Consider the following 12928-nt stretch of genomic DNA (forward strand, 5'->3'; position numbering starts at 1 on the left):
CAAGCCTGAGGCTTGATCCACAAAGGTCTCCAGACATGCAGAGTACATGCTTGTGTCTACTCAAGAGGTAGGTAGAGGCAGAGAAGTTTAAGGTAATCCTTGGCTAATAGGGAGCTTGAGGCCATCCTGGGCTACATGAGACTCTGTGGAATGGAAGAAGGGAGGGAAGGGGGAAAGTTTTTAAAGCCCAATAAGATATCACTACATTTTCATCAGAATTGCTAAAAGTAGGGCTGGTGAGATGGAATATATATATATATATATCCAAAAATATACCTAACATATGTATGTTTTACCAAAAATATCTACAAAATAACTCATAGCAACAGATTTTTTTTTGAGACAGAGTCTTACACTGTAGCTCAGCTGGCCTTGAACTTTCACCGTCTTTTTGCCTCAGCTTTCTGAAGGCTGCAATCACAGATGTATGCCATTGTGATCAGCAAGGCGAATCTTAAAGACATTGTTCTAATTAGTTTTTCTGTTGCTATGATTAAAAACATTCTGATCAAAAGCAACTGGAGAAGGATTTTATTAGGCTTACACTTCCATGTCACAGTTCATCACTGAGGGATATTAGGGCAGGAACTCAAGCAAGAACCTGGAGGCAGGAACTGAAGCAGAGGCCATGGAGAAACACCGCTTACCAGCTTGCTCAGTCTGCTTTCTTACACAACTCAGCACTACCTGCCCAAGGTTGCCACCTCCCACAGCCCTTCTCCATCAATCAGCAATCAATAAAATGCCCCACAGGCATGCCCATAGGCCAATTTGATGGAGGCAATTAACCAATTGAGGGTCCCTTTTCCAAACTGGTAACCAAGAATAACCATCACAATGTAGAAGATGAGTGACTAAAAACTATACATATTTTGACTCTATTTGACTAAGGTGCCAAAAAGTCAAAACTAATTACAGTATTAGAAGTCAGGATAAAGATTACCTAGTTGGGGGTGAGAGAGACTGACAATCAGCAGGGCTTGTGATTTGTATTTCTCTTAGATTTCTTACAAATCTAAGAAAATGAGAATTTTAATTAAGATACCATGTTAACTAAGTTACTACGTTTTGATAGAATTTCACTTTGAGCTTTTTCTTACAGCATAAGCTATATCTTAACCAAATGCCTAGCTGACAGTTACCTTTGACAACTCTGTAACTGATGGCCGAATGGGCAGTTCTACCTCAGACATATAATACTTGATGAGGTCTTAACCCTCTCTCTCCAAAAATTGATACCTGGAGATAGACAGTGCACACATCTCCTGAGACTAACAATTACAGAGATGTTTGGACTGACATTTGAGATACTCAGCACTGGGAAAGTGGAGGCAGGTGAGTCAGGAGTTCAAGGCCAACCTTGGCTACACCACACTTTTCAAAGATTTATTTTATTTTTAATTATATGTATATGTGTGTTCTGCAAATGAGTATTACGTGGGCGAATGCAGGTATCATTGGAGTCCAGAAAAGTGCATTGAATCCCTTTGGAGCTAGAGTTACAGGGATGTTATAAACCAAGCTACATGGGTGCTGGGAACTGAACTCAGGTTCTTTGCAAGAACAGTATGTCCTCTTAACTGCTGAGCCATGACTCCAGCCTGGATACAAGCTTGAAGCCAGTCTGGGATACACAAGACCATGTCTCAAAAAACAAACAAACAAAAAACGTTTGTTTTACACAAGAATTACAACTGTGAGACCAAGAAAGTGATATGCAGGCTGAGCATTAGGACCATGTTTAGGCGTTAGCTGAGTGATGGTGCATTCAGGAGGCTGAAGCAGGAAAACCAAAAATTGAAGGCTACCATCTGCGCCATATAGTGGGTTTCAAGCAAACCTAGACTATAGAGTGAGGATAGAGAGAAAGAAACATACACACACAGAGAGATTGTTAGTGATATAAATAGCCTTGTGGTTATTTTCCTTAAAGAAAAAGAAAAACACTGATCTGTTAGAAACAAATAATTATGTATTCACAAATGAAATAATAGCTGATATTTGCTTTAAAATAATTCCCTAGAACAAACAAAATGAACAATAGCAACAAAACATAAGTAAAATAATTCCCCGGACAGGGGAGAATTGAGCAGGAGATTGGCGTTATGTTGATTAATGATGGAAGCAGGCAATAGAAAATTGAAGGAAGATTATTCTAATTATCTACATTTCTGCAAACATTTGAAATATGTATATTTAAGAGTGTAGTCCAGGCTGCTCTCAAACTCGTGATCCTCCTGCCTTATCCTCTGTCGTTTGCCTACTGGCAAGAGCTGGAAAATCCTTTTAAAGAAAAAAAGAATAAGGTAGTTTTCAAACACCTTCCTCAATAAAATAGGATGATGATCGACCGCGCTATATTCGCCGGGACGTCTAGAGGAGCAGAGGAAGACAAGTGCCCTGGAAACGCTGTTTGAATACTTGCAGCTTTTGCCATTCAGGCAGCCAGCACTAAGTCGGGCCGCTGTGGGTTCTTTTCTCTCTCCCCTGCTTCTTTTCCGAGTGGTTCCCGCCGTCCCCCCCTCTGGTAGCCGCAGTGGTTTAGTCCGGCTTCCCCCGGGGAAACCCCTTGGGCGGAGCGCGGCCCCCGCCATGAGACCACTTGGATCCCTCCGCGTCAGGGGTGGGCCGGGGAACCTGTGGGCCGGGCACAAACCTGGGCTCTGATTGGCCGTGGCGGGAGTAAACATCCGGAGAGGTGGGGCGGGGCCGGAAGTGGGAGAAGAAGGCGGCGGCTGAGGCGGTTCAGGAGGTTTTTAGAGCCCGAGTCCGATCCTCAGGTGCCATGGGCCCGGTGAAGGAGCCCTGAGGGGACGCGAGGTTGGGCATGGCGGGCGCTCGGGCCGCCGCCGCCGCTTCGGCGGGGTCCACCTCCTCTTCGGGCAACCCGCCGCCTCAGGAGCCGGGGCTTGGGGAGCTGCTGGAGGAATTCTCCCGGACTCAGTACCGGGCCAAGGACGGCGGTGGGACGGGCGGCTCTAAGGTGAGCCCCAGAGGTGCAGCGACCTGGAACTGGTCCCGGGCCTGAGTTACTGCGGGAAGACTGCGGTCAGGGATGGGAGGAGAGCGGGAAGGGGACCTCGCTGGGGAGGTACAGGGGAGAAACTCATCCAGAATGTGGACTCGGAGAGTAAGGGTCCGGCTTAACACCAAAGAGGAGGACCAGGGCTCTTTTGGGTCTTTTTTTTTGGGGGGGGGGGTTGCTTTAGACAGGGGGTTTGGAGGTCAAGGGTCGGACCTGCGGGCCAGGTGCAAAGGTTAGACCGTAGGAAATAAAGACTGCTACCCTCCATGAGCCTAGGAGGGGTTGCCAACAGTTTAAAAAAAAAAACCCCTCTAAAATCAAAGGGAAAATGGGGAAGAGATTCCTCTAGACCAGAGATCAGAGTAGGACCTGGAGTAGTGGGGCATTATGGAGCCCGGAGAGCAGCTGAGTGTGTCGCCTCCTTATAAGGTGCCAGCATGACTTCGGCCCTTCCCTTTCCTTTCCTGTAGAGCAAGAAAACAACCCACACTCCCTTTCTGTTCCTTTTATCAGAAAGAAGTCTCTGTCGTCCCCCCATCCCCGGAGAGTTCCCCTTTGTTCTAATTACCAGGCGTTGAAAGCTTCTGGTCTGACTGAGGCATACTCACCTCAGCACACTGGTAGACCCTACGCCTTCTCATTCCAGTGCGCCAGCTTTAGCATTTCCTTTACTCACTGGAGTTTGTCTATCCTGGACCGTAAACTGGTTTGGCTCCAGAGGTTCCCTAGGGGCTGGGACATGCTGTAGGTGGCATCTTCTATTAGTCTCGGAGGTAACCTAGGAAAGGCCAGTAATGATGGGGTATTGTCACTCCAGATAACCAAGTACCTTTCAGATTATAATTGGCATCATTTGGTGTACGACTTAAACACAAAGATTTCTTGGTCCTAGATTCTCTTAAATCACCACTTCTGGGGGTTAGATACTAGAATTTGTAATGTGTGTTTGTTCAGATAGGTCTTAAGTTTGTTATGTATCCAAAACCAAGTTGTGCGCTCCTGATCCTCCTGTCTCCACTTCCAGAGTTGTTGGGTTTACAGGTGTGCACCTTTTTGCTTGGTTTATGTGATGCTGGAGATTGAACACAGGTTTTTATGCATGGCAGACAAGCACTCTACTAGCTGAGATACATCACTAATCTTGTCTGCTTTGAGACATGGTTTTTCTCTGTGGCCCTGGCTTGGCCTCACACTATTATGTATCCCAGGATGGCTTGTAACTAATGATCTTCCTGCCTTGGCCTCCCAAGTACTGCTTACAGGTGTGAGCCATCACACCTGACTTCAAGGAGATGCTTTTGAGTGGTTACAGGAGGTACATAATTTTGACAGATCCCACCTCCCTCTTAACGTCTCGAAAGATTCGAGTTTTACAAGTTAAACCTTAAGTTTCACACAGCTGGTCCTAATACTGCTTCAGGCCTCATGATGTCTTGCAAACTTGTTGGTGTGTTACAGTTTGTAAGCTTTTCTTCCAGTGGGCTTTTCTCTCAACTGTGAACAAAAGGAGTAATTTTAGAGGGAGCCTTGCCTTCAGTTTTATAAGCAGATGGTATGGAAGGAGGCAGCTGTCTGCAGCTTTTATTTTGCTGACTAGAGCTGCTTTATTTTTGTAGTTGTTGAGACATGGTCTTGATATAGATAGATAGATAGATAGATAGATAGATAGATAGATAGATAGATAGATAGATAGATAGATATCTAGATATATATCATAGACTGGCTTTGAATTCAGCATCCTCCTGCCTCAGCATCCCATGTACTAGGATTACAAGTGTGCCCCACCATGCCTGGCTGACAAGAGCTTGCAATATTAGCTTGGGGCTGTAGAACAGGAAAGAGAAAGCATCTAGTGTCAAACAGAATCTTACTGTTATTATAGTAACCTAAAGCAAGAGTTATTGTTGCTTTGTTTTTTGAGACAAAGTCTCACTATGTAGCCCAGCTTGGCCTTGAATTCTTAACCCTCCTGCTTCAGCCTTCCAAGTGCTGGGATAACAGGCATGTGCCACTACATCTAAAAAGAATTCTTATATCTTATGAATGGTAGACTCTCTCCAGTGTTGACTACACACTGCGTGTGTGTGTGTGTGTGTGTGTGTGTGTGTGTGTGTGTGTGTGTGTGTGTTTGATATTTAAGACAGGGTTTCTTTGTTTAACTTTGGCTGTCTTGGAACTCACTGTGTAGACCAGGCTGGCCTTGAACTCACAGAGGTCTGCCTGCCTCTACCTCCCAAGTGCTGGGGTTAAAGGCATGTGCCACCACCGCCCGGCTGACTACACACAGTCTTACATGCTCTGTGGATTAATGTGGATGATGGGTTTAGGTACCTTTCTGAAGCATACAACGTGAGTTAATATAGAAGGGCCTATGGCCCGGCATCATGTTCTTCCCAACTTGTCACTTCCAGTGGCCTCTTTGTATCATGGGCCATTTAATTCTCATGACCTCAGAACCCAAGAATCTTCTTTATGCTCAAGTCTCCTTCTCTGTGCAGGTTGAACGCATTGAGAAGAGATGTCTGGAGCTATTTGGCCGAGACTACTGTTTCAGCGTGATTCCAAATGTGAATGGTGATATCTGCGGTCACTACCCCCGCCACATCGTTTTCCTGGAGTATGAGAGTTCTGAGAAAGAGAAAGACACGTGAGCATCCTGTGACCATAGTGTGCATGTCTTTTAGACCTTAGCTCATCTCCAGGGTCAGGAAACTGGGCAGGGCTTGCTCGCTTTCCCAGGTGGTATTGAGTTACTGGCATCTTTATTTACTTACGAGTTTGAGTTTTATTGGCAGGGTAGTGCAGCATAGCATGAGAAGCGAAGAGTCGAAGCCCTGGATTTCTTTCACTCCTGTTTGACTTATTGACCTGAGACAACCGACATAATACTTCACTTCTCTGAAACAACCTCAGTGCCATCTTTGCCTTTAGTAGGTATAGTTAGAAGGAATGATGACATGTCACGGTAGACTGTATTTTATTGATGTAGGGTGTCACGTAGCCTGAATTGGCCATGAGCTTGTTGTGTAGCCAAAGGAATGATCTTTAACTTCTGATCCTCCACCACCTAACTGCTGGCGTTATAGGCTTATGCCACCATGCCCAGCTTTCAAAACAGCTTAAGAGTGTTTGCCATGTGTCTCTCTTAACAACCTAAGGTCTAAAGTCACACTGCTTGAGTTAACATCCTGATTGTCCATTTTCTGACTGTGGAACTAACCCTAGGCAAGTTATTCATCCTCTTTGTCCTTAGTTTTTCATTGGTAATTCCCAGCTTCATCATAATTAAGGCTTGCAAGGACTAATTAAAATTCTAGAAAAATGGCTAGTGCAGTCCCTGGTGATAATTGGTGCTAATACAAGCCTGATGTGTTTGTTGTAAGAATTAAAAAGGTCTTACACAGACTTGAGTGCTTTACGTAGAGTAACAGTTCACAGCAGAGGAGACTTGAAGCACCTGGTACAGGAGTCTCTCATTAGGTAATCAATAAAGGGTAGTGGTTCTTTGGCACAGTAGTGAGACTCCATGCTTGATTCTAGTTTTCCACCTCAGTTCCCTGCTTGCTGTTTATCCTAAGGAAGTTCCAAGAGCTGCTATGTAATCTTGGCCCTTTGATGTGTAGGCTCCTGTGGCTCAAAGCAAAGCCATTTGTCTAAGGCCTTGGGAGAAGCATGGACTGTAGGGCTCCAGAGCCAGTGGGTCAAAAAAGCACAACATACCAAGATGCCTAAGTAATTTGTATGTGTGGTAAGTGTTCAGGAGTGCTACTGTAGGCAGGCTGGAGGGTGGTTAATCTTCCCTGGGGTGTGCTTGAGAGGACTTCATGATGGAGAGCCTGTGCAGCAGGGCTTGGGAGGATGAGTTGTTTCCCCAAAGTTCTTAAGGACAACATCTGAGTAGGCCTTTCCTTTCTTTCTCTGCCTTTTCCTTCCTCTTTCCTTGCCCTTCCTTCCCTTCACCCCTTTCTCCCTTCCTTTTCTCGCCTTTCCTGTCCGCCGCCTCCTGTTTTGTTTGCTTTGAGACGGGTTTCACGTTGTAGTCCTAGCTGCTCTTTATCTCAGCCCTCTGCCTCAGCCTCCCAAGTGTTGATTACAGGTGTAAGCCTTCATGCTTCACTTGTTGTAGCATCTTGATCACCACCAAGGAGAGGGGACTTTGGGGACATGTGAGGATGTTTGTGCTTTTCATCAATAACACCTGCACACAAATGAAGAGTACAGATTCTAGGATCCCCTCTTGGGCCTTCTAGATCAGTTTCCACATTCTGCATTCTCAGAGCTCCCTAGGTGCCTTTTATTCTGTAGCCAGGATGTGGGGAGAGATGGTTTACAAGCAGAGGAGTTTTAGAATGAAGCCTTTGGTTGGGCGGTGGTGGTGCACGCCTTTAATCCCAGCAGAGGCAGGCGGATCTCTGTGAGTTCGAGGCCAGCCTGGTCTACAGAGTGAGTTCCAGGACAGGCTCCAAAGCTACACAGAGAAAACCAGTCTTGGGGGAAGGAAAAAAAAAAACCAAAAACGAAGCCTTTGTTTTCCTCCTGTGGGAAGGGGTGTCTAGAAGAGTTCCCATCTCTTGATGCCCTTGAAAAATTACTCTCGGCAGGGCGGTGGTGGCGCACGCCTTTAATCCCAGCACTCGGGAGGCAGAGCCAGGTGGATCTCTGTGAGTTCGAGGCCAGCCTGGGCTACCAAGTGAGTCCCAGGAAAGGCGCAAAGCTACACAGAGAAACCCTGTCTCGAAAAAAACCAAAAAAAAAAAAAAAGAAAAATTACTCTCATGAAGCCCCCAGAACTGGTATCTCATTCTCCCTGGGCATCTCTAGGTCTGAAGAGCTGTGCTTCGTTACAGTGCCTTTCATAGTTCTTCCCTTCCTAGCTTCTCTTCTAAGGGTCGGGAAACTTAGGCTCTTAGAGTCTTTTAAGCTGGTCAGTAAGTCTGCATCTGTCTCTCACATGCCCTCTGTCTCTTTACTATCAACATTGTCATCTATGTAACCAAGACTGGCCTTGAACTCACGAACCTTACATCACCCTAGTAGTAGAGTAGAAGTACCCACCACCATGCCTTGCCCAAATTTCTGTTTCTAAACAGCTCTTTTCTTTCTTTTTCTTCTGCCCTTTCCTACTCCTGTCAGTGCTGTCTGGCACGTCACCTCTGTCCTCTGATAGCATTCAGATGTTAAGCTTAGCTCAACACTTCAACTTTGTGAGTGAACGAACCACCAAGGGATCTTTTTACTGCAGGACCTGATTCACTATCTCAGGTGGGACAAGATTCAGCATTCTCTAATAAGCTCTCAGGTATGGTTGGTTGGTTGTTCTGAAAGAGACATGTTCAGTGCTTATTTGTTCTAGCATTAAAGAGAAGACTCTCCAGGGGCTGATAGAGCTGAATTGGTAGAGTACTTGTTTTTAGCATAGATGAAGCCCCATGAGTTCAATCCCTAGCACTATATAAACTGGCCATTGTGGTGCATGCTTGTAATCCCAGGGCTTTGGAGGTGGAGGCAAGGCTATCAGAAGTTCAAGGTCAAGGGTCAGGACTGGTGAGATGGTGGTTCACTGGGTAAAGGGTCTTGCTGCTAAGCCTGAGGACCTGAGTCTTATTCCCTGAACCTACATGGTAGCAGGAGAGAACTGACTCCATCATTCTTGGCTACAAGGTAAGTCTGAAAGAAGCCTTAACTATATGAGATCCTGTCTTGACAGGGTAAGAGGAATATTTCTTGATTGCCTACTGATTGTAATGTGTTAGGATTTCACACACTGGCTTATTTAAGTCCTGGATACATCTATGAGAAATAGAGTATCCCATTCTACAGAGGAAAAAGTTGAGGCACAGAGAAGTGATTTCCCTTTACCCAAGAGCCACTCAGTAAGCAGAATGATTCCCCTCTGTCCACCTATCTGCCTTTTCTTTACTGCTACCTTGTCAATGAGGTCTCACTTTCCAGGAAAAGGACACTTAGAAGTGTTATTGGAATTTGGTTTTGGTATCGTGCGTGCGTGCGTGTGTGCGTGCGTGTTTTTGTGGTAAGATCAAACCCAGAGCTTTGAACAATTTTTTAAATTGTGTCTGTGGGAATATGCACTGACGTGCAGGTGCCAGTGAAGGCCAGAGACACTCAGGCCCTGCCAGAGCTGGAGTTTCCATGTCGTTGGGAACTGAACTTAGGTCCTCTGGAAGGGGGGCAGTACATGCTTAGTCATGGGTCCATCTTTGCAGCCCCCTTTTTCTTTTGGAGATGGGATCTTGGCTAAGCTGTTCAGGCTGATCTTGACCTCCGAATCCTGTTACATAGCTGGGATTACAAGCATCTGTCCAAGTGCCTGTGGTAGAGTTGGTTGTTACTTCTCACTTCTTGCATGGTCAGTACGTTATGTTGAAGTGACTTTCACTTGACAGTGACTATTTGTTGAAGGGAAGAGTTTGAATATAATTAGATAGCAAGAAATATGGCTATATGCTTCTTAAGTGCTAATGTGACACTAAAGAGACTGAGGTAAGCATGGTATAACTAGATTCAGGAAGTGGCTTGGTCTAGTTAATGAACCTCCCCAATTTTACTCATCCTTTGTCCAGAAAGGCCAGAGGGTTTTCTCTGAATGTTTGCTGAGCTGCCTCTATGTGGTGGACCCCAAGAATCCAATAGGTGAAGTCCCATTTGTGAAATCCTCATCCTCAAGCTTGGTGGGTGTTACTAAGCAATGGCAGTCTACAAAGAGCCTGAGCTCTTTGGAAAAGTATAGCTGAGGTAGAAGGGAATGGTGGGTAAAACTGGGCTCTAACTGGGGTTACTGGTTCACTGTGGGGCCTGAGATAGGACTACTTTGGGTCCAGACCAGCTTGGGGCAAAGTGTGAGATGCTGAGCAGATAAAAAAGCACTTCTGGTACAGTCCTGACAACCTGAATTCAATCCTTTGAATCCAGGTCCAAAAGCCAGATGTGGGGACTTAATGTCTGCAATCCTAGAGCTCCTACAGCAAGATAGGAAGTGAAGACAGGATTGACCGAAAACTCCGTTCTATAGCATAGCAGCAGAACTAACAAGACCCTCCCTTAAGAACAAGGGGTTAGGAGAGAACCACCTCCTCAGAATTATCCTCTGACCTCCACGCACCATGTGGGCCTGCATGTTCATACTCATTCTTTCTCTTCCTCCTCCTCTCCTCCCTCCAGCCCCACAAATAAACAGTCCTTTACAAGGATTCAACACACACACAATACACACATACTACAGCAATTTTAAAAAAACAGAAAATACTGTTGCCACATCAGTTCTGATGAGAAGTGTTCCTAACCCTGTACAACATTCCTAAACTAGGTTGGTGTTCCCCCATAAAACCAGTCTTCCTATCTCAGCCTCGAGTAATAACGATTGTGGTCATGTATTACCACATCATGGTTTGAAAATAGTTTTTGAACAAATGATATTCATGAAGACTAAAAACCAGTTAAACACCAATTAAATAATACCAAAGGAGGGGGCTAGAGACTTAGCTCAGAGATAGGCCCTGGGTTTAGTCTCCAACAGCAAATAAATAGCAAAGGAAATTTCATCGCCTGGTTGTAGACATAAGTGTGTAAGCATACAGTGTTCATTCATGGTCATATGCCAGACACTTAATTCACTGGCAAGTGATAGTGAGATAGAAACAGGAACTAGTGAGAAAGCAGAAACGGAACTGGTTTTTTGGCTAGCAGCCAGGCAGCTAGCCATGATTTAGCCTAATAGGAAATAAATGTCCTTATACTTAGAACTCAGAATCCAGCATAATCCCAGTCCTTGGGAGCCTGAGGCCAGCCTGGGATACACAGTGAGATTCTGTCTTGATAGCAGCAACAAAGCAATCAGCTCAGCACCCTAAGTTCAGTGGTAAATGCTGGTGCTGTCTCTGTGGTGTTGAGTGTGTGTGTTGGAGGGGTGTTTTTATGAGACTGAGTCTCAAACTATTTCGCACAGGCTGGCCTAGAACTCTTCCTTCAGCCTTCTGTGTTGGCCTTTGGGATAATTTGCTGAATGCAAGAACTTAACCTGAGAGAATCAGATGGAAGGTTTTTGTATATTTGGATTTTGAGACAGAATATTACATAGCCCAGGTTGGCCTTGAATTGTATGTATATAGAGGCAAGATGACCTTGAATTCCCGCCCTTCCTTCCTCTACCTAAGTACTAGGGTTACAAGTGTACACTACCAAATCCAGTTCTGATTTTCCGACCAAAAAAAAAATGTGTGAGTGTAGTATATGGGTGGGGTGTAGGTACAAGTGGGCGTGGTGGGGCGCATGTACCTGTGCCCAAGCATGAAGGCCAGAGAACATTGTGTGTTCATCTATCGCACTCTGCCTTATTCCTTTGAAGAAAAGTTCTTCCTGAAGGAAAGTTCTCATTTTCCAGCTAGGCTGGCAGCCAGCAAGCCCTATCCATCCCCCTGCTCTGCCCCCAACAACACTGGTGTCACAGTGGCACATAAGATCATGCCCAGCTTGTTAGGGTGTGAGAATCCAAGCTTAAGCCCTCAAAGCTGTGCTGTAAGTGCTTTTGACCGCTAGACAGTCTCTCCACCACCCTGCTTTTCTGTTTGTTTTTTGAGGTAGGGTCTGATCATTTAGCCCAGGCTAGCTGTAAACTCAGTGTGGTTAAGGCTGACTTTGAACTCCTGGTTCACGTGCCTCTGTTTCCCATATTCTGGGATTAGGTCCAGAGGGGCTGCTGTGGACGAGCTGAGAGGTCCGAGCAGCAGAGAGTGTTGTCAGCTGAGAGAAGAGTGTGGTGAGCAGGTGGGTGGGGGGCCAGGCACGGGCAGCCGAGCTCTGTGCTCTCCTGTAGTCCTACAGTTTAGTCATGCACTTGTCTTGGACTAAGTGCCTTTACATGTCAGAGAAACTGAGTCAGGGAGAGCAGCAGCACCCAGCTTCTCAGCTGCAGGATTGGCTGGTGAGTCAGTGCCATTCTGTCTGCGGGTACTTGGTTGAAAAAGGCATCCTAGCTGCATTAACAAAATTTGTATCCTAAACCTGACGCCCCGGAAAGATAGACCACGAGGGGGTTAGTCTTCTTAAACCTCTTTGGTTCTTTTGTTTTTCCCAGAGCAAATGTTGATTTACATGGAAGTGAGAAAACCAGTGAGAGTGAGAGGGCCCCATAGGTGAGCTGCACTCCACCCGGTCTGTTGGCTTGTTTCTCACCACCGTTAACCTAGCTTTGGTTGGAAGACACATTTCTCCTCCCCCACCTTAGGTTCTGGGAATTGAAGCTAGGGCCTCACACGTGGTGGGCAAATGCCATACCAAGCTGTATTTTTACATTTTACTCACTGCTGTGTGTGTATGCTGTGGGAGGTGGAGCATTCATGTACAGGCCACAGGCAAGCTTTGTGGAGCCAGTTCTTTCCTCCCTGTGTATATGGGGTCTTTGGATTGGACTCAGGTAGTCAGGCTCACGTGGCAAGAACTTTTACCCACAGAACCATCTCACTAGCCCCTGTCATTTGAAGACTGACTATTACTAAATTTTGGAGGCTGGCCTTGACCTCACGCAGAACTTGGGATTTGTGATCAGTCCCCCAGTTTTGCCCACCCCTCCCCCGAAACTCCCCATGAAGTAACTGAAATCTCAAGTGTGTGCTTCTAGGCCTGGCATATGACTTTGTAACATATATTTTAATATAGTCTTAGAAATTTTCATAGATGTATACAGTGTATTCTCCCGATCTCCAACTCTTCCAGACCATGTCGCTATCCCACCTCCCAACCTCATTGCCTTTTTAAAATTGTTTTGACTTCAATTTCCGATGCTTCCATTGGATAGTAATCACAGTCTCAAGCCATGGTTCAGGGGCAGGAGCCTTTATGTATTTTCCTACAAATTGAGCAGTAGTCTCGAGAGCCAGGCATAGCGTT

At 45.7% G+C, this 12928-nt stretch overlaps 1 protein-coding gene across 9 annotated transcripts in view; it reads left to right on the forward strand.

Annotated features, from left to right (window-relative positions):
- The first annotated feature begins 2592 nt into the window (after positions 1-2592).
- Positions 2593-12928, forward strand: part of Mtmr14 (myotubularin related protein 14) — a 45391-nt gene continuing 35055 nt past the window's right edge. For 2 of the 9 annotated variants that reach the window (XM_076567574.1, XM_076567576.1), the window contains exons 1-2: positions 2714-2983; positions 5524-5672. Coding sequence is in view for 5 of the 9 variants with exons in the window: in XM_006997898.4 (XP_006997960.1) it covers positions 2828-2983; positions 5524-5672 (305 nt within the window). In the remaining 4 variants the exon portion in view is untranslated. Of the gene's footprint in view, positions 2984-5523; positions 5673-12928 lie in introns of all 9 variants that reach the window. The other 7 variants (XM_006997898.4, XM_006997897.4, XM_076567572.1 and 4 more) reach the window with 7 other exon arrangements.

This window comes from Peromyscus maniculatus, chromosome 3, assembly GCF_049852395.1.
Source record: "Peromyscus maniculatus bairdii isolate BWxNUB_F1_BW_parent chromosome 3, HU_Pman_BW_mat_3.1, whole genome shotgun sequence".
Taxonomy (NCBI): Eukaryota; Metazoa; Chordata; class Mammalia; order Rodentia; family Cricetidae; genus Peromyscus; species Peromyscus maniculatus.